This window comes from Zeus faber, assembly GCF_960531495.2.
Source record: "Zeus faber genome assembly, chromosome: 7".
Classification (NCBI taxonomy): domain Eukaryota; kingdom Metazoa; phylum Chordata; class Actinopteri; order Zeiformes; family Zeidae; genus Zeus; species Zeus faber.
In genome coordinates this window covers 12,924,332-12,946,118 of record NC_137203.1, presented here as the reverse complement: position 1 = coordinate 12,946,118, position 21,787 = coordinate 12,924,332, and the positions used below count along the sequence as shown (strand labels likewise).

General features: G+C 45.1%; 1 protein-coding gene across 1 annotated transcript in view; it reads left to right on the top strand.

Annotated features, from left to right (window-relative positions):
• dock8 (dedicator of cytokinesis 8) overlaps nt 1-21,787 on the top strand; it is a 61,239-nt gene that overhangs the window by 5,178 nt on the left and 34,274 nt on the right. Inside the window, exons 2-17 of the mRNA XM_080004114.1 lie at nt 2,415-2,514; nt 8,491-8,666; nt 9,236-9,307; nt 10,389-10,497; nt 12,392-12,601; nt 12,729-12,814; nt 13,605-13,671; nt 16,452-16,601; nt 16,765-16,842; nt 17,138-17,300; nt 17,935-18,071; nt 18,509-18,602; nt 18,699-18,861; nt 20,598-20,715; nt 20,852-20,922; nt 21,400-21,541. Of these exons, the coding sequence (XP_079860240.1) occupies nt 2,415-2,514; nt 8,491-8,666; nt 9,236-9,307; nt 10,389-10,497; nt 12,392-12,601; nt 12,729-12,814; nt 13,605-13,671; nt 16,452-16,601; nt 16,765-16,842; nt 17,138-17,300; nt 17,935-18,071; nt 18,509-18,602; nt 18,699-18,861; nt 20,598-20,715; nt 20,852-20,922; nt 21,400-21,541 (1,936 nt within the window). The remainder of the gene's footprint in view (nt 1-2,414; nt 2,515-8,490; nt 8,667-9,235; nt 9,308-10,388; nt 10,498-12,391; nt 12,602-12,728; nt 12,815-13,604; nt 13,672-16,451; nt 16,602-16,764; nt 16,843-17,137; nt 17,301-17,934; nt 18,072-18,508; nt 18,603-18,698; nt 18,862-20,597; nt 20,716-20,851; nt 20,923-21,399; nt 21,542-21,787) is intronic.

Below are 21,787 nucleotides of genomic sequence, written 5' to 3'. Positions count from 1 at the left end.
AGAGAGAGAGAGACTCGCCCAAAAGAGAATGACAGATGTTGTCTGACCTGACAGGCGGTTTGTCCACCGCTGGTAAAAATAATGCTGCTTGGATCTGCTGGCAAGAGCTGATTAGGGTTTTACCCACCCAGTCTTTTTATATAGAGTGTGTGTGTGGTCTGAGCTTTGTCTGAGAGATGTTAAAAACGGGGCATATGTTAGAAGAATTGGGCAGAGTATTTCTACACCCACATCCTTCCAGGGGTGTAAGGCCATGAACACCCGCTGCACAACGTGAACTGGAAAGCAAAGATGGATTCGCTGTGATTTTTATTTGTATTCTTTTTTTTTTTTTCCCGGTTCACAACTGAACACATGAAATCACCAAAGTCCAACACACACTGAAATTTGTTGTGTGTGTGTGTGTGTGTGGGTGTGTGGGTGTGTCTTGTGATGCGCATGTCAAGCTGTAAGTCACACACCCTGCACAGGACAATGAATGAACAGAACTGAGAAGAACTTGGGCTTTGTGTTGGAATTCACCAGGATTAGGCCCTGATGTTGTCATCAGATTAAAATCAGACTTTTAGAAAAAAAAAACAAAAAAACAATCTTTGGCGCCTTTTGGACAGGTGAACGTCGCCACTCAGCACTCCTGGTGGAGATTACGCTGATACGTAAACACATTAAATGTGTGAAAGCTGATGACGTGGTCCTGCGTACATATGCACATATTAACGGTAGCACGTCGCTTTCCTCCCACCGGGATAACACACTTAGGTTTGCCGTAGTGCTGCTCCATTAGGAACGTCTCGCATGCCTAAATACATGTCCTGTAAGTGAATGCAGATCCCTGGTCAGATGAAAAAAGGTGAAATGGCCGTGATGACTCACGCTCATGGACTTTGCTCGTTGTGTCCCCTCGCATGTTGCCGCGACGGCCGGGTTGGTGACTTTACGTGAGCTTATCTGTATTGCTGTGGAAAACTGATCTCAAACCTCGCAAAGTGTTTGAACCCCACTAAAAAAATTACGAATGTGCTCGAATGCACCGAATGTTTTATTTATTTATTTATTTATTAATTTATTTATTTATTTATTTGTTCGTTCGTTCGTTCGTTCGTTCGTTCGTTCGTTCGTTCGTTCGTTCGTTCGTTCGTTCGTTCGTTCATTCATTTATTTATTTGGTTCAGGATTCATAACATGTTGTTGACAGGGACTCTACAAGGATCCTCCATTGCTGGGTATATACATTTCTGAAAAAATGCTTAATTATCCCTTTTAGATGTTTAATATGAAACAGGTTGAACAATATGTCTGGCGTTGCAGCCCCTATTGTTTTAATATCACAACATCCCTCAATTGGATTGTTTTTGACAAGCAGCGATTGAGAGCGGGGGCCGTCCTAACAATGGCCCCGGGGACTTAATGAACGCACGGTCGGGAATTTGACCCATTTGATGAAGACCCTTCACATGCCCCCAAAATTCAGCTCAATGTGAAAATGTGCCAATGCACAAAAACAACACACACACACATTTGGCACCATACAGGAAAGAGTCTCCGCCATACTATGCGTGCGTGCGTGTGTGCGCGCGCGCGCACACACACACACACACACACACACACACACACACACACACACACACACACACACACACACACACACACACACACACACACACACCCACACACACACACACACACACAGGGCGCATGGACTGCCAGAGCAAAACAGAGGCAGACAAGTTAGGGACTAGCCTTTGATCATGTAGCTGCAGAGAATAAAGCTGTCACTCTGATGGGTTTGGTCAAGGGGCAATGTCACAGCAGATTAATTAAATGAAATAATGTGTTGTGATTGCACTGCAGACGGACATGCACAGCAGACTGGGGATCCTGGTGAATTTCTTGTTAGCCTGTTCAGCTGCTTTTCCCCTCTTCTTTTTTTGCTACAGGCACCCCCCCCAACACACACACACACACACACACACACCATCCCCATGTACACTCAGTGTATTTGTGTTTGCATCCCGCCCCGCTCCTCTGTCATGATGATTTTCTGCTTTGTGTGACCCGTGATTCAGGACAGCGTATTAGTGCCACTGCTTGTACGGCTGCCAGCTCGACAAAGCCTGATCACTGGCGGCGCAGCCGTCTTTCTGCAGCGGGCAAACAATAGTTTGAATGCATTCACCACAGAGCACCAACTCGCACGCCACAAACCCAGTTTAGTTTCATGGCTCTGCCTCCTCCCTCCTGTTTAGTTTCAATTAGACGTGCTGGACCACTGTACGTCTGCATCCCTGCACCCACACCGCTGGTTTCCCCCCTAACTACAAATGACTTACATATTTAAATCTCATGGTATGATCACTTTCCGTCCCAGTCATATCCGGCACACGTAACAACTTGTTTTGACAATTGTGTTTCAGACACTCTTCTGCGGAGATCAGGCGACACTTCAGTGGAAACCATGGCTCGTATCACAGCAGAACCAACTCCAATGCCTCGGCGTCGACGTACTTGAGTGTGGTGAGTTTCCCGTCACGGGGGCGATACCGCTCGTTTTGAAATCAGCCCGTTGAGTTTATCCACCATGCCTTTGTTGGTTTTGATGGGCGTTGATCATTCGTCGGAGACACGACTTTCCCTTTGAACAGGAGCCGCTTGCTTAAAAGGCTTCTAAAGTGGGAAGTTTCAAGTTTTCCCACCTTAAAAACAAACAAACAGAAAGTAGGTGGGGTTCTGCTGGGTGGGTGTGGTCAGTGGGTCGTAGACCACGCTCCCTTTCAATTGAACTGACGTGAACTCTTGAAAAAACTCTGAACAATCCCTCATTGAGAATTGCTGTTTAAACAGTTGAGTGGGTGTTCCCCTGAGCTGTAGGGGCGGGGCCTAAGAAATCCAACCAATCAGAATGTCTTTTGCATTATGAATTTTATGTCCTATTGCTCCCTTCTCAGACCATCGATGGTATTTGCTGAAACGATGCAATAGGCTACTATAAACCTCGACATTTCTTTTATTTTAGATTTCACATGTGTTTGTGGTCTCTCCTGATGTGGCGAAAAAATTAAGACGACAAACTATTTTCAAATTATTCGCAAAACGTGGTTATTGAATCGAGGCGCTCTTGAAGTCTGACGCCGCCTCCGGTCCAGTGGCTGCGCAGTTTCCGTCGAAAGTCCAGACTCCACAATTTCAGTAACTGTCCCGGCTCCACAGCCCTCTGCTCATGCAAACTTTTCAACTTCTTTCCACTTATTATCTAACAGACACGAGCCCTAAAAAAACAAAACCCCACCCTGACACACTTCGTCTGGCTGGCCATTGCAGTGTTTTTTGTTGTATTTATTTATGTATTTATTTATTTATTTTCTCTCCGTGGATGTCGCCTGGAGCCTAGTTTGGGTGATTCCTGCAACGTCTTGAACGGGCACACAAGAGCGATGCACAGTAATCCGTCGGAAGGATTTGCTCCCACTCCACTCTCGCTCTCTCTACAATGGAACCCGTGGCCCTCAAGTCCCTCCATCTCTTTATCCTCCCCCCCCCCCGCTTGTCTCCCTCTGGCTCTTGATTCTATGTTTCCTCACTCGGCGTCTGTCCCATTGGACGTCTTCTAAAACCTCTCCATTTAGCTCTCGGACGCCAAGTCTCCCAACGTGTATCCGTGCAGAGCTGAGCTGTCGCCCTTTGATATTCTCCTTGTGCTCGTCAGCTGACGGTTTGAGGAGGAGGAGAAGAAGTCGTCCCGTCCACTTCTCCCACTTCTCCTCCTCCTCCTCGGCTCGGGCTTAATCTCTAACCTGCTCGGGAAATGGGTCAGTGCCGCGGCTGCTGACGATCCCCCGGATGAGGGCTTGCTTACCTTGCAGCTTACACGAGCAAATCTTTAAAATGCCCGGATTTGGAATGTGGGAGAGGGTTTTTTTTTTTTTTTTCTAATACTATAATCTTTGGGATGATATTTTCCCATGGTGCATCATTATTCAGCAGATGTGTCGGGTTCGTTGGACAGGGGTGGTCGCTGCTTCTAGCTGCAGTGTGGATCACTACGTTGGTAGTGTCATGTAATACTAGAGCTGCAACGATTAGTTTATTAGTTGGACGGGGGTGGTCGCTGCTTCTAGCTGCAGTGTGGATTACTACGTTGGTAGTGTCACATAATACTAGAGCTGCAAAGATTAGTTGATTAGTTGGACGGGGGTGGTCGCTGCTTCTAGCTGCAGTGTGGATCACTACGTTGGTAGTGTCACGTAATACTAGAGCTGCAAAGATTAGTTGATTAGTTGGACGGGGGTGGTCGCTGCTTCTAGCTGCAGTGTGGATCACTACGTTGGTAGTGTCACATAATACTAGAGCTGCAAAGATTAGTTGATTAGTTGGACGGGGGTGGTCGCTGCTTCTAGCTGCAGTGTGGATCACTACGTTGGTAGTGTCACATAATACTAGAGCTGCAACTATTAGTTGGACAGGGGTGGTCGCTGCTTTTAGCTGCAGTGTGGATCACTACGTTGGTAGTGTCACGTAATACTAGAGCTGCAATGATTAGTTGATTAGTTGGACGGGGGTGGTCGCTGCTTCTAGCTGCAGTGTGGATCACTACGTTGGTAGTGTCACATAATACTAGAGCTGTAACTATTAGTTGGACAGGGGTGGTCGCTGCTTTTAGCTGCAGTGTGGATCAATACGTTGGGAGTGTCATGTAATACTAGAGCTGCAACAATTAGTTGATAAGTTGGACAGGGGTGGTCACTGCTTCTAGCTGCAGTGTGGATCACTATGTTGGTAGATTCACATAATACTAGTGCTGCAATGATAAGTTGATTAGTTGGACAGGGGTGGTTGCTGTTCTAGCTGCAGTGTGGATCACTACATTGCTAGTGTCACATAATACTAGAGCTGCAATGATTAGTTGATTAGTTGGACAGGGGTGGTCTCTGCCTCTAGCTGCAGTGTGGATCACTACGTTGGTAGTGTTACATAATACTAGAGCTGCAAAGTTTAGATTGACTTTAATTGATTAATCAATTAGTTGCCAACTATTAAATTAATCACAAACTAATAATCGGTATAATCGATATTGCAGCTGCTTAAATGTGAATATTTTCTGGTTTATTTTGTCCTTTGTGACAGTAAACTGGATATCCGTAGGTTGTGGACAAAACAAAACCTTTCAGGACGTCGCCTTGGGCTTTGGGAAACGGTGATTGACATTTTTCAGCGTTCTATGACATTTTATGGACAATCAAACTAATCAATTAATCGACAATGGAAAATAATCGTCAACTGCAGCTCTACGTAATTCTCTGATGTGCTATTTATAGAGGCTGGAATGACAAACTCGAGATATCATTGATGTTTGTAGTCCTCACACAAATCAACGGCCGGGAGTGAAAGCCTGGTTGGGGTGTCTTTGTGCGAGTGCATTTCTTGGTATTTGTGTGAAGGCGCGTCTCTGCCTTTTTTTTTTTTTTTTTTTAGCTTCTGTTCCCGTCTGTTGAAAGGCTATATTTCGGAGGGAGGCCACGCTGACATCACTTCCTCCCGCCTTTCGTGGTTTCCTCGCCTCGACTTCTAACTGCTCAAAGAGGTTTGCCTGAGCGCCTCTAGACTAATCTCTCAGCACAGCGGGCTTCAGCAACGACTTGGCTGTTCCATTCATCTCGAGTCACTCAAGTCCAACCAAACTGGCTGCAACACCTGGGTTCTAGGGATAATAAGTGATTTGGGGAGGACTTCCGCCCAATGTTGGGGTGAGTTTCAGCAGAACGCTAAGCGACGAGCAATCGGCACCCACTATATGCTCTGTACATATCCGGAGTGCGCCATTTTACACACTTCCCTTTTACATTTTGTCCTCTGTTAAGCTGGGTAAGTTGGCTCAGCATAAAGTGCCTGCTTTAAAATGCGTTAGAGCAAAGTCTGTGGTTCTATTTATGATATTATATGGTATAATTAAGGGTAAAATTTGGTTACGTGGGTCTATCGTGTTGTCATTTTTCAGCATGACGAGAGACGAATAATTAGGCAAAAAATTATCTTTAAATGCATTTAGTGTCAGAGGCTCAAAGATTCAGTGCATACAGTACATATTTTGAAGGGTTTGCTGTAGGGGAAGTTGTTGGCCCTGCAAAGCTGCAATTTTCGCCAATTTTTCATGATGCTATGATAGATCTACGATGTTCTCCTAGTTCCACATACCAGTTTCTGCAGCACAGCGGGTCATCAACTTACGAGCCACGGAGGGGTTTTACTGCTGGTATCGTCGGGAGGAAGCGGCGTGCACCGCAGAGAGGCATGCATGCATTAGCATTAATGTGATTCGGTCAGCGTCCGTGCCAGATAGTCCACTGTGGTAAATATTGTCTTCCCCAATGTTTTTAGGTTTCATACAACTATAGCTGCATAAGAGTGGAACACGTTCATACGTTTTCCAGACTCACCCTTCCAGTCTTCTACTCTAGTCTCATGTTATTATATCTTGAGGCCGCTTGGAATAGAAAAGGTACCTAAGTTATTAAGGTTTTGCCGGCTTATCTTTTATGTTTGTGTTGAATATTCACTACTTGACTAGCATGCGTCTTTGCAAGCGGACAAAAGGAAAACCACGTGCAAAATCATGTCTGTGAAGCAAATGAAAATGCTCACAACTGCTGTTGCACAACGCAGGAGTGACGGCCCCTAAGACCTTCTTCCTCTGTTCATCTGCTCTGTCTCTCTTCTTTTCCCCCTTCCTTTTATCTGTGCAGTTTATCTTTGCACGCTTAGTTTTCTCACTTCCCCCCTAGCGTCCCCTGCCTGCCGTGCACGTGCTTTGTATTTGGGTTAGAACTGGACAAAATGCAATAATTTATTATCACAATCAGAATAATGATTGAGAAATTCATGCAATATCAATATGAATCTACCTGCTTATAACGTCCATGTTAAAGAGTCTGGCTGACATCAAACTCATGTTAATGCATAATAATGAAAAGTAACTTATTCCAGTGTTTCCTGGAAAACCTGACTTTTTGGTTCTGGTGACATTTACCCGGCTGATGCTTTCCGGAGTTCTAGTGTGTTACTCTGATTTCGCTCTGTGTCCATGCAGCCGCGTGGGATGTAATCAGATTGGAGGTTTGCCCACTTGGAGTTTTTTTTTTTTTTTAGAAAAAGCACCTGCTTCATGCAGGTTCCCTTTTCATGCCGCAAATGTAGGCAGCCGGAAGCAACAAATACTGGTTCGGTCTGCGGAAGCCGCCCCCATGTGTCATATCATGTCGTTCACACTGCAGGTCTGAGTGCTGTATTTGTACATTTGTTCCTCAGATCTCAGATCTCTGATTTCATTTTTTTATTCTTCTTTTTTTGACAGTTCACGTTCATGTTTAAATGTTTGGGTCTCTATCTGATTTCAGTTGGGAACTGGAACTCTAATGACTCAAACAGTACTAACAAAACATGTCACACCTGTCAGAAATAAACAGTAACTAAATGAAAGTCACTGAAGTTACACCTTCTGCTTTGAGTTTGAAGTTGGTGCGTTCAGGAGGCTCGCTGCAAATTTGTCGGCTAATGGAGAAGAACGCCAGAAGGCCAAAAAAAAAAAAAGAGCCAAGATTTTAACTTTGGCAGTTTATGACTTAATCTTCAGCCGTGGGACTTAGGGATCCGCTCTCCTTTGGCCCCGCTCGGCCACTTCTTGGGATATGCTTTTGAAAAGAAGTCTGTTGCACCTTCAAGTTCTGCTTGCATAGGAGCATTTCCCCAAATGACGATTGGATCTAAGACCTCACCATCGTTCCACTCCATCTTTCCATCAATAGTCCCACCGATGCAATGAATTATGACCAGGCACAACAGGACGTGATTAAAATTTCACTTCAATCGTTTCTGACATGACTGTTCAGACTGATCGATATTGCATTTAGGAGCACATGTGGAAGTGTCCCAAGTCACATTTGAAAAGAACACATCAAAGTATATTTGCTTTTTCTAAATGGCTTTCGATCAATTCTATTAAAGGTATTTCAAAAAGTCTTAGCTGGCTGTTGAGATACATTCTGGTTAAAATAAGCGTGTTTTTAGTAGAAGCGGTATTCAGTATGACGTTTGCCTGATCAGCTGTGACTTTGCAAATGTCTTGTGTTTAATCCTTCTCACAGATGTGCCCCTGAGGAGGGAAAAGAATGCTTTTTGTTTCTGTGAAAAGCTCAAGTTGATTGATAAAAGTTGTGACTAAATATAGTCCTTGAGACAGATTCCTCTTCTTGCTATCTAATACAAGCCAGTTTCTATTTATACACATGCTTCTTAGACAGGTAGGAGGTTTTAGAAAAGGGTTGTGATTCAACTGGCCCTGCGCCTCCTTTTCTCACTCTCTTTTATTTCAATTTCACCTTTCTCCGCACTTTTTGAATGTGCTGTAGTAACTCCAGCAGTTCAAGCATGAGTGATCTCTTTATCTATCCATCCATCCGTCCATTCATTATGTGCTCTTTCTGATCCCTCTCCCCCCAGCCCCCGTCCTACGAGGCAGTGGAGCCCCTGGACCTGGAGGAGTTCCTGACGTCGCAGCTGCGAAGCGGAGACTCCGCCCTGATGCAGGAGCTGGGCGACTTCCCCGACGACGACCTAAGGGTGGAGCAGGTGGAGAGGGCGTGTCGCACCGCCCGCCACTCTGCTCCCGAGGACGGGTGGGTCCCGCGGGGAGCGCGCCGCTCATTACACATTTTTATTTCTCAAGAGTTCTCTAAAACAAAGCGGCTGAGCTGTGTTGTGGCAAGAAGATACCTCAGTGCATTGCACTTCGATAAAACCAGTGATGTAATGCAATTTGAAATGTCTTCCCAAAACTGCAAGAAATTGCAAAGTAAATATCAATGCTGTAATTTTGTGATTCGAAAAGGCTGCGTAGCTCAGGTGCAGTCTAAAAATGAAAAATAGACCTCTCGCGCAAAAATAGAGAAACGCATGGCGGCTGACGTGGCCGGTGGAGCTGCAACAGTGGATTCAATAGGAAGCAGCACTTACTGCACGCTGCACCCGTACGCTGCGTCAACGCGTCTGGTGGACTTCTGTACGTCACATGTACGTATTGAACCGTAGGGGGCGTAACGAACAGTTTGATAACGTGCCCTGTTGGACTAGTTAATAAACGGTACAATAACTGTGCGGGCGTCTGTGGGTGTGCACTGCCGCGTGTGTGAGTGCAAACTACGTCACACCCTTGTTCGTTCCCTCACCTTTTTATCTGTCTTTTCAGGGTGGAGTTGGATTCCCATGTGAGAGACTGCGTGCGCAGTTACACTCGGCCGTGGCTCGTGGTCTCCAGAAGGTAAACCACAAGAAATGTGTTTTTGCTTTCAAGGTTAGGTTTCAAGCTTCATGTGAAGTCGTCCTTGACTACGACGCTTTTAGCCTCCTGTCACATGGCGCCGGTCGCAGTGTTCTCTCGCAAGGACATCAGCTTCTTATCCACAAGGCCAGACTGATGTTTTACTTTCCCTCAAAAAATACTTGATATGGTGCAACATTTGGGTTACACCAGGGCTGAAGGAAAGCGAGAGGCACTTTCACCAAGTATTTTATTTAAGTATTATTTGGGGTTTTTTTTGTGTTACTACTATTTTTATGGCATTTATGATATTGATATCTTATTTTATGTAAAGGGAATTGTATTGAATTGCATGTTAAAAAAACGTAGGCTCTAATTGATTAATAGCCAAAGTCACAATTAAATCTATCTATTAATGCCGCCATAAAGTAGATTAAATCAAAGCAAATTCAAAACCCTGTCAGCCATTTGGCTAATCAAGTGTCGGCTGTGAATGTCTAACAATATAGAAAATAGCACTCATTAAGAAGATTTGGTTTGAAACAGCTCCACGGTTCTCTAGTATTTTTTTCAGAAATGTTCATTTTTCACACGATGCTCACTACAGTGATTAATGGACAAGTAAAGTTGATACAGTTGGTTTTTGCGCTGTTCTTTGTGAACGCCGTTAATAGATGATGTATTAAGACATGAAGCCCATAATAGATGATACAATGCATGCGGCTTCCTTCAGGTGTCTGACAGGAAACACCTTCGGGGTCTGCGAGTGTCTGATTAACACTACACAGGGGCTCACCCCTCAGGATTATCAGAGCTGACACACACTCACGCACACACACACACACACACACACACACACACACACACACACACACACACACACACACACATACCCCCTCGCACACACACATGCACATGTGGCTTTCTTATACAAGACATTTCTTTGTCTTGTCGGGGTGAGGAAAAACAAATGTTATATCAGGTTTGATTAGAGTTATGGAGGTGTATCAGCGGTTACCATGCTTGTTGTGTCTTCTGCGCGCGTGTGTGCGCGTGTGTGTATGTGCGTGTGTGTGTGTAGGTGCCAAGGTGATGGTTGGAGTGCGTATTCGGAGCGGGCTGGCCTGCACAAACTCCTTAAGAAACAAATATTTGAGTCCGATATTCAGCCTGAGAAACAACCGAGCCCGGTAAGAGAGAGAGAGACACACACACACACACACACACACACACACACACACACACACACACCCTCTTCATTCCAATTAAAAAGGGTTTGCTTGCCACAAAATGAAAGTGATCTCAAACACTACATTTAGTAGGTTTTTTTTTTGTTTTGTTTTTTTTACTTTCATTTATACGCTTCTTTCCTCTATTGTGGTGCTGATATAAAGTTACAGTTCTTCTTTTGGCAGACGCCGTGTGTACGGCGCTTCTGAAGTGTTTATTTCTTCATTATCGGCGACTTAAGTTTCGAGATCCTTTGATTTATGCCCCCTAATGAAACCCGTCGGTGAACTCTCTCATCTTAAACGTCTCTCATTTTAAAAAGAACCAGCCGCCGAGAAGCCGCCGTCTTTTTGTCACTGAAATCGACGCTTTTGCGACGGGGACACGCGTTCCGTTGAAATCCTTAGTGCGTAGAAGGCGACGCAAACTCTTCCCGTCCGCCCTCCACGGCCGCCTCCACGGACCGCGGCCCGCTCGCCGGAATATCTCCCCGACGCACGCCGGGGCGGGTTCCACGCTGAGGAGGGGGGCGGCGCATCAAAGCTGAGCGGGAGTGTGGGGGAGCGCCGCACCAGCGGGCCCAGTGGTGTTTTTGTCACCGCTTTCACTCTCCCGGCATGCTGGCGACGACCCCCTTTCATGTTCTCCCAGCTGCCCTCCCCCCTCCCATGCAAAGGACTAGACCCCGAAATTATACCCAAAATACCTCCCACCGCCGCCCGCTGCCAAACATCAAGACCTTCATTGTTCTGCTCTATTCTCTTCTTTTCCATTGCGTTCGCTTCCAGAGCGTTCTGGTTCTTTCCGGTATTTCTTTCCGCTGTGGTCGTTCCAGCTCTTGTATTACCCGCGGCACGCCAGCATCCATCCTCTACTGTCGCTGCCGAATTCAGGGCCCCCCCGGTCCCCGGCTAACTATTATTTTAGGCCAGCTTCTCCAGCTTGCTTCTCTGCGTCCGGCCCTCTCTCAAGCCCCATTTCTATCACCCCGGCCAAAATTCCTGGCTCCCAGCACCGGGGCTGTCCCGGCCGTTCCAAGTTCCACTCAGTCCCAAAATCCTCAGCCCCTGGCTATCTAACCAGGCAGCCCCGAACACCCCCCTGCCCCCTCCCCACCAGCCCCCATCCTTGCCCCCCATCCTTGCCAATTCTGGTTAATCACCCAAACTAAAGGCCCTTGTTCCAGTCCTGGGCTTCCCATGATCCGCAGCCAAAGAGAGGGAGAGCGGTTGCCATTGTCATTCAACTCCAAACAGGTCTCCACTGTGCTCCGCTCCAATCTTGTTTCAGCTGTAGCCATCGTGCGACGGCGTCCGTGACGTCCTCCAGCTGGGTCTCCAGAGTGCCGCTGGACCGGCGGCTTGGCGAGCTGCGGCCGGTTGAGCGGAGCTGGAGTGGGTGGGTGGATGGAGGGGGTGGGAGGAGCGGCGCGTGGAGAGCTGGTTCGAATTAGGACACTTTAGCCAAGTGTGAGTAATTTAATATGGCTGAGAAACACCACCGGGATCAGAGAGCTGGAGGGGGGTGGGGGTGTCCTCTTCACTTAATGTTTACACATTTCTGATGGAGCAAGGAGTTGCGATGGCCCCTTCAAATGCCCTTGGTAGCGCACTGACATGTTTGAGGATGAACCTTTTTTAAAGAGAAGACATCCCTCAACCTGTGTTATTGAATGTGAGGGAGAGCTGGCCTTGACAAAAAGCATTTTATTCACTCAACTTTTATTCCCCGAGTGTTTTGTTTTCCTTCTCCATACTGCCGTGACCCTTTTCTCGCCGATCCCTCCACATCACATCACACCCTACACGCTCGCTCACTCTCCACCCTCCCTTCCTCCCCCTGGCTGTGCCCCAGGTGAAGTCGCCCTCTCTGGCAGGCTTGAGTGACGACTGCGGGCGGACGCTGACCTCCTCCGACTTTGACCTGAGAGGTCTGACCCCCGACCCCAGGGTGGAGGGCTTGCTCCGCTTCAGCAGCCACGAGGAGCTCGACCGCTTCAACCAGGAGGCCCGGCAGGGCAACAGGCACCCGGAGCTGTTCGCGCTCTACCCCCCGGCAGATGAGGTGGGACGGAGAAAACGCCAATGCGTACTTATTTTTTATTTTTTTTTAACCGTGCACTAATCCTGAACGCCGACGCTCTGCCTCGTCGTATCTGAGAAGGTTGTCGCATGGTTTTCCTTTCCCGCAGGAGGATGCGGTGGAGATCCGCCCCGTCCCCGAGCGCCCAAATGAACACATAGGAGATCAGATCCTCATCCGGTGTCAGGCCATCAAGTACGTCAACGTGGTCATATATTTCCATTAAAGTTGTAATGTATAGTAAACGGAAAGGGTTAATGTACACGGAGCTCCCGTGATGATGTAAGAGTTCTTCTCTCGACCAAGGCTCCCCAAACCTTTTCTGATTAGGCTCTGGCAGTGGCTGAAGACCCCCTCACCCAATTTTCTTTAAATGTATTTTGTAAAAAAATAAATACAAAAAATTTATAAGAAACAAAAGGGAAACATTTTAAATCATTTTGTCACGGACCCACTGCAGCTCCTTTAAGGACCCCTACGAGGCCGCTTACCCCGGTTTGGGAACCCTTGCTCTAGGGCGACCTCGGTGGACGAGCCTTGCTCCTTCTGCCGAGGTTTTATTTTTTCCCCAGTTTGATCTCTATCGCTCCCTTTTCTTTTTGGGTTATTTAACGCAGTCACAGTCGGTTTCTGTGCCCGTCACTCACATCCCCCGTCCCCTCCTTCACTCCATAAACCCAAAAATGCTGCCAAATGTTTTGAGCTGAACTCATTTCTCTGCTGCGGTGGTTTGGCCCGACGTCCATCCTCCGAGTTGACTCATCTGATCGCTCGGCATAGTTTTCTCCTTTCCAATCCCGCAACGCTTAGAATAGAGCGAAAAAAGAACGGGATATAGTTTATAGTCGGTGTAACACAGTATGACAACACCTCGTGTTCATGCTCTACATGCACAGTGCGAGCGGTGACGTTTTTCACCAAAATTCCTCTTTTTTTTTTATTTTATTTTTTATTTTTTTTACTCCTTTACCCTCGTCTTCCGCAGGTTTGAGATTGACATTGAGCCTGCGTTTGCCAGCCTGGCCTTGTATGATTTGAAAGAGAAGAAAAAGGTAAGATACCACAGAATAAACACCTCAAAACTCACACGGTTTCCTCATCTCCCCCCTCCCCCGACCTGAAATCAAATAATCAGATAAAAAAGGCAATGGCACACATGCGCATTGTTTTTTTTGTTTTTTTATCTCGACTTTTGGTCTTTTGGCCTAAATTTTTCCAGTTTATTTTTATTTTTATTTTATTTATTTATTTTTATTACAATGACTCATGTTGTGCATCATGCTGAGACACCATAGCTTTAAGCCACGGGGGGGGGGGGGGTTGTGTATTTGCCATAGATCTGCACAGATGGGTTGTTTTTATTTATTTATTTTATTTCCTGGGTGAAGAGGTTGCAAGGATTTAGTTGATACTAAAGTGCTCTGGGATCTCTGCGTTGAGACATGGGGGTTTGAGTCGCCGGCCTCAATGTTTGTTTGGGGAGCTTTGCTTTTAGCTCGGCAGCAGATGTAAAGGCTGCAGCACCGGCGCAGGGCTAGGTTGCGGAGTTCAATTTGGTGGATACGCATTTTTGGTCATTTTGTGAGTTATCTATTGATTGAGAATAGCATTGACAATCCTCCATCACTTTTATCTCATTATCCGTAGAATTTTTAAAGATTCTATTTTTTTATATTTGTGTGCACGCTTGCATTGTTTCCTTTTTTGATAGAATGTGAATTGTTGACACGGAGGTTTATTGTTCATTTTTTAGGTTTATTGTGTATTGCCAAATGTTTCTATGTTTTTGTTAATTTGTTGGTGTTTTTTCTGTTTTTATTATGAGCCGATCTAATATTGCCTATTGTTTTGATGTCAGATGCAGTTTACTGCAATTTCCCCCTGAGTATGAATAAAGTATATCTATCTAATTATTATCTCTTATATATGATGTGTTTCTATATATAGCTTCTATCTCCCTTAGATCTATACAGAGTAGGGGTGTATAATTCTACTCTGTGGTGGTTTTCCAGCTGTGTGTCTGCGGAGGCTAATGCAACCCCTTGTTTATTGTTGTCGGTCCCAACACCTCTGAGACGGAGGGGAACTGTGGGTTAGATCCGACGGCTCCGGAAACACCGTTAGACGCGTCTGCCTTCAACGCGAGGCTCTCCTCCTCTCTCGTTTAGCTCAAGTCGTTCTCCCTTGTGCGGATTTTCTATTCGAGTCTCTCTCTCTCCCTCCTCTGACGTTCTGTCATGGCTGCTTTTTCGTCTTTTTTCATATCACTGCGCCCTCTTTTTTTTTTTTTTTTTTTTTTTTTTGTAGTTGTTTTCCATCGCTGTTATCACTCTCTCTCTCTCTCTTCTCTCCTGAGATCATCTAGTCATCTATTTTTATTTCGTGGAGTGTTTGTGGTTTCACATCTGTAACATCTGCTGCGTGTGATCATATAATTCCACATGATTCCATAGTTATTAATCCCGACCTTCCAGACTAACAGAGTAGAGTCCACGCAAGGTACACACAACACACACACACACACACACAACACACACACACACACACACACACACACACACACACACAGACACACACACACACACACACAGCTGTGGGTTGACCCCACATGCTGCGAAAACCACCATCTCTTCATTCTGTTTGCATGGACTAAACATTACAATTTAGCTGTAAAATAATCTTACTTGGATTTCAGTCAATTTTGGGGGAAAAAAAGATTTAAGGGGTTTTACGAGAAAAAGGGGGAAATATATTTTGCAGAAGGCCCGAAATCGCCGCCATGAGATAATGGAAAATTCTGTGAAATTAGTTGAAATTCAAGAAATATTACCCATCGGATTGTTGCTTGTTTGAGAGGAAATAAATAAATTGCGATTTAATGCTGCTGTTGGATGACAAATGGCATACTTTAAAATCCACCGACAGTGAGAGACGGGTGTTTTGAGGCTGGATACGCAGACAGACAATGCTTCCTCATTTTTTTTTGTCTTTATCTCGCATATCTCCTGCCATCTTATCTGCCAACTATTTAAAACAAACCCGTAACGCGTTTCAAAAGGTGTCGTTTAATTGGCGTCAGATGCTGTTTGTCTCGTACCCAGCACGCCGTTCCAAGTCCGACTCCTTAACGTGAATTTATTATTGTGTTGACTTGTAGTCATGTTGAACTCTTTCCCTTTCCAAGATCACTGTGTTCTGAAATGAGACTGTGGAAACGTTGCGTTCAATCAAAACCCGTGTCGACGACCGCAGAATCGAATAACCCGACTGTCAAAGCGGAGTTGGGTTCTTAAGGTGAACGCGCCACTGAGAGCCGTCAAACTCAACCGAATCACAAATGCCGACCACCGCCACGGCCGGAATGTAGGAGCCAAGAAACCAGATTGATCACACTGACGGCTGGCGAAGAGATGGGACAAGGGGTCGGAGGGATGTGACAGGAGGGTTCAATGGCTGGCGTCTAATGGGGAGGATCACATGACGCCCGTGCTGGGGCCCATCCGGGGGCAGATGGCGCTGTCCCTGGCCCCCGGGGTCATCTGTGTGGAAACGGGAGAAAACCATCACGCCGTTAACTGGATTCCACCGTCAGAATCACCTTAGCTCACACCCATGTAGAAATCCATGTAAAGACCCACGATGCTCCCTTTTCACCATTGATCTCTTAATTGACGTTACAGGGGTCTTTTATTTTGAAAAGAACCCAAAAGCCTTTTTATACACACTAACTAACCTTTTTTATTGACCAAAACCTCTTATTGGGCATCTTTTACAGCTTTGTCTTTTAATTTAAATTTTATGAAAAAATATATATATATATTTTCTTTTTCAGATATCTGAGAATTTTTACTGTGACCTAAATTCGGACCAGTTTAAAAGTTTCCTGAAGCCCCACACGCCCCATGTGGACCACTCCAGCCTGGCCAGGTCTGCCATCTTCTCTGTCACCTACCCCTCGCCAGATATCTACCTGGTTATCAAGGTAATAATGATCATAATAATAATAATGATTACTGATTACTAGGAACAATATTACTAGTTATTAATCATAACTCTGCCTAATTAGCCTTTAAGCGGAATTTTCTGCAGCCCCTTTTCATTTGTGTACGTCTTTTGTTTTATTTGTCTTTGTTTTGTTTTTCCAGATTGAAAAGGTTCTGCAGCAGGGTGAGATCAGCGACTGTGCCGAGCCGTACCTGACATTGAGGGAGAGTGACTCCAAGGTAAAAACGCAAATAACTGTATTTCCTGCTCCTCCAGCATCAACAGTAATATCGTGTCCCGCTTTATGATAGCTTTATTCCAATTCCCTTTATTTGAGGTTTGAATAGACATGCCAAAGAATTATTTTATGTTTGTCCATCACTCCAAATCTAACTCCACTTGACAGGTAAGTTATTCGATTTAAATTTTTTTTATTTTTTGGTGGTTTGGTTTTATGGTTTGGAATATATGGGAGCAAGACAGGAATGACCCTCCTGATGCCGTTCTGTTTGTGTTTGTTGCGTTGTCCCTCAGAACAAGGACAAGCTGGACAAGCTCCGTGCTCAGGCGGAGACGTTCTGCCAGAGGCTGGGCCGTTACCGCATGCCCTTCGCCTGGGCCACTGTCAACATCATGGACGTTATCAGCACCGCCACGCTGGAGCGAGACATGGCCGACTCCGACAGCCTCAAAGGAGGTCTGGTATTGATTATAGATGGAGGGATGAATGGATAGATGGATATATTAGGCAGCAAGTGAACAGTCAGTTCTTGAGGTTGATGTGTTGGAGGCAGGAAAAATGGTCAAGCGTAAGGATCTGAGTGACTTTGACGAGGACCAAATTGTGACGGCTAGACGACTGGGTCAGAGCATCTCCACAACGACAGGTCTTGTGGGGTGCTCCCAGTATGCAGTGGTTAGTACCTACCAAAAGTGGTCCGAGGAAGGACAACCGGTGAACCGGCGACAGGGTCATGGGCGTCCATGTCCTCATTGATGCACGTGGGGAGCAAAGTCTAACCTGTCTGGTCCGATCCCATAAAGTTAATGCTGGTATGATAGAAAGGTGTCAGAACACACAGTGCATCACAGCTTGCTGCGTATGGGGCTGTGTAGCCACAGACCGGTCAGAGTGTCCATGCTGACCCCTGTCCACCACCTAAAGCGCCTACAATGGGCATGTGAGCATCAGAACTAGAGCATGGAGCCAGATCTTGGTGCCAGATGCCCCAAGACACCAAGAAGCCTTGTGGTGCTATGCTATATATATGCATATACAGTATACTAAAAACTTTTTTATTTTTATTTTTTTACATGCTTTGCTCTCCCAGGGAAGTCCAGCAGCATAGACAGGAGGGCTCAGCTTCCCAGGAGGAACTCTGAGCGTTTCGGCACCTTGGACGAGCAGCCTTGCAACCTTTCCGCCTTCAAGCCTGCCACCATCACCATCACCACCATCTTCAAACAGGCAAGACGGAGACCGGGACACACACTCACACTCGGAGACGAGATCAAACCCTTTTTTCCAGCAATTTGCAAATTCCAAACAATGTGATGTGGCATACCTTGAGACGGAACAGACGCAGATTCCTTTTGAGTGGCAGGAGAGCGGGGCAGGCGGACACATTCCGTCCTCGTGTCTTTATCTACCGTGCAGCGTCACACATTCCGCCTGCAGATCATCAGAAACAGGACTGTCTCCCTCCTGTGACCAGATGTAATCCGTGGAGAAATGCACACGAGAGGCTGCTTTGAGTGTCAAACATTTCTATCATTCTAGATCTTAAATAATGTTGTTACTGTTTTGTTTTTTTCTTCTCTCCCACCTATAAGGTGTTTTGTGCGTCATCATATCATTGAATAAACCTGTGTGCGTGTGTGCGTGTGTGCGTGCGTGCGTTTCAGGAAGGAGACCGTTTAAGTGACGAGGATCTGTTCAAGTTTCTGTATGAGATTAAAAAGACGTCCACCCCACAGAGGAGAACCAAGACCATATCAGGTCTTTTACTGCTTTTATTCTCCATAAATGTAGTCATTACAGTATATGAAAAAGCCTCCTCTTAAGGTCACGTGTGTGTGTGTGTGTGTCTTCCAGGCAGCATCAAGCTGGACATGACCCCGCTGCATGACATGCCTCAGGCCTGCCTCTCCACCGAGCTCATCCCCTTGATCCCGGTGGCGGAGAAGAACATCCGACCGATCAAGGAGGTTCTGGAGTTCCCCTCCAGCGAGGTCTACGTCCCTCACAACATGTACAGGTCAGCTCGCCGTCGTTGGCCGGCAAAAGCTTCTGCTGGTTTTTTTTTTTTTTTTTGTTTGTTTTTTACTTAAAAAAAAAAAAAATGATTTTCACATTCTTGGGTTCTTGTCTTGATTTGGCCTCCGGTGAACGACGAACAGCGCTAGTCAGACCAGTCGCTTTCGGCACATTGCTGCGCTGCTTGAGGGCTCATGCGTGACCCGCGGCTCCGGGTTCTTCCTGTTGGCCCAATGAAAAGAAACGCCTCGGTGAGCGCATCCAGGCCTGGCTGCGGTTGCCGATTCGTGAACGAAACGGACCAACGGCTCTTTGACTTGTGACTCTTGTGACTCATTTAAAAGATTGGTTCACGACGAACAAATCGCTCGAGAGTCTCGCATGACTGCTTTCAATCCACCCATGCATTTTTTTTTTTTTTTTTTTTTTTTTTTACCTCAACCTTGTTTTTTTGATCATCAGGTTGCCATCAGAATCTTTTATTTTATTTTATTTTTAAATTTAAATTTATTTAATTAAATGTTTTCTTTTTCTGCCATCAGGATCTTTTAAATTGATCCGGTATTGAAAGAATATCAGTACAGTAAGTACAACGGGGCAATCGCCATCACCTTTTTCAGGGGCCGCGATCTGCCCATCGTGAGCCAGTCGAACGTAACAAAATTTGATTTCATGAATGGTCACGTGCAGCATAGGGAAGTGCTTGGTGAAAGAACGTCAGCCGGGGGGAATTATAAATATTTTTCGAGTCAATATTCCTTTTTCCTCAACACGGGAGTGTATTGACTGGTAGAGTGCAGAAGTTCAGCGTGAGGGGAGAGATTTTCAGGGTAATTAGGGGACATCGGGGTCACTGGACTTTGTAAAATGGTTGGGGTGTGTGTGTGTGTGTGTGGGTGTGTGTGGGTGTGGTGTGTGTGTGTGTGTGTGTGTGTGTGTGTGTGTGTGTGTGTGTGTGTGTGTGTGTGTGTGTGTGTGTGTGTGTGTGTGTGTTGAGATTATTCAACCCCTCCTGTGCAAGCAGAAGGGCTGGAACGCGTTTGTTTCTGTTTCTGTTGCTCTGGAGTTCAAGAGATCGGGTAACTTTGTCTCGCTCTATTTCCTGTTTGTTTTCTGACCCATAACATTCAAGTGGATTGACTTTTACACACTGTGGCTTTATTTGACAATCCACCATGTTAATACACTGATCTATTTTTTTTTTTTTTTTTTTTTTGTACTCGCCGTAACCTTTGGAAATTACTGTTTTGGGGACGGGAGGGGCTGTCCGAGAGCAAAGGTCTCCACCTCTTGCCTCAGACTCTAACCCGCTTTTATAGAGAACTTGTTAAAGTGTGACTAGAAGTTATGTCCTCATGTGTAAACAGGCCTTTTTTTATTGTGATAACTACGTCTTTTGAGTGACCATTGTCGTCTGTGTTCACAGACCATTTACTTCCATGTGTAGAATTTCTCGTGCAAGTTGGGAAGACGGATCAGATGTCTCTGTCTGAGTACCACAGGGAACAAATTCTAGATTATAATGCTTGCATTCAACCACTGCAGTTACTGCACAATGCTGCTATTTTGCTTGCACTCTGCTGTACAGGTTTATTACTGTGCGCGAGTCGCCATCTAGTGGTCGCTGCTGGAATTGCAACACGCATGATCGTTTTGTGTGGTACATAACATTAATTAAAGAGAATAATTACTTACGCTGTCTATATGTCCCCCTTTTCTGTCTTTTTTTTTCTCCAGAAACCTTCTGTTTGTTTACCCTCAGAGATTAAACTTTGTCAACCGCCTGACATCTGCCCGGAATATCACCATAAAAATCCAGTTCATGAGCGGAGAGGATCCCAGCTGCTCACTGCCTGTGAGTGGTTCTCAAACATAACCAGAATGAAGTGACAAGTGAACACAAAAGTCACCATATTAACTTAATAGAATCAACAAAATTTAAATTCATCCTGAAGTTGACCATATATTTTTTTTAATCCACCATTTATAAGGTCATTTTTGGGAAATCAAGCGGTCCTGAATTTTTGCACGAGGTCTATACTTCTGTCACCTACCATAATAAGTAAGTGGAAAACTCATTTATACACATTTACTTACTCTGATTGATAGGTTTTGTTTACATGAACTGACTGACCGTTAATAATACTAATTATAATATAAGAATAAAAACCTTTATTTATATCCCACCATTTTCCTACACAACATGCAACTCAACGTGTTTTACATTAACACAAGACAATCAAATAGTGATAATAATAAAATAAAAAAAAAGCAAATTACATTTAATAAAAAATAAATAAACAATATAATGAATTTCATTCAATTCTGTTTTGTGTCCTCAATTTGAAGAGACACTGAATGGATTTTCAATTTTTATTTCTCTAGAATTATTATTATCAAATTATTTTTCTATTATTATAAATACCGAACTACTATGAGCAATATTCAAATAATTTTCCAAATATTCCTCACAATAGTTAAGAGTCCATTTACGGTTACAATAGGCTTTGCTTTGTTGCTCCCCTCCTCTTCCTCCCAGGTCCCCGGACTTCTACGAAGAGGTGAAGCTGGCTCTGCCCGCCCGGCTGACGGAGCGGCACCACCTCCTTTTCACTTTCTACCACATCAGCTGCCAGCAGAAACAGAACCAGAGCAGCTGCGAGACGCTCATAGGATTCTCCGTAAGAGACGGAATCTTAAAATGTCATCATCATCATCATCAAAATCACTACAACACAGAAAATCGATTTTGTGTTACTGAGTTTTCCCAATTTCCTGCATCAGGTTATCCTTAAATGTCTTCAATATAGTTTTCTAATTATAAGGCCATAAAAGTCAATCAATAGTCTTACATGTATGTTAAGTTAAGTCTTGCATTTTAATTAGTTTGATTTTAAAGTCTTACATCTTAATTTCAACAACTTTTA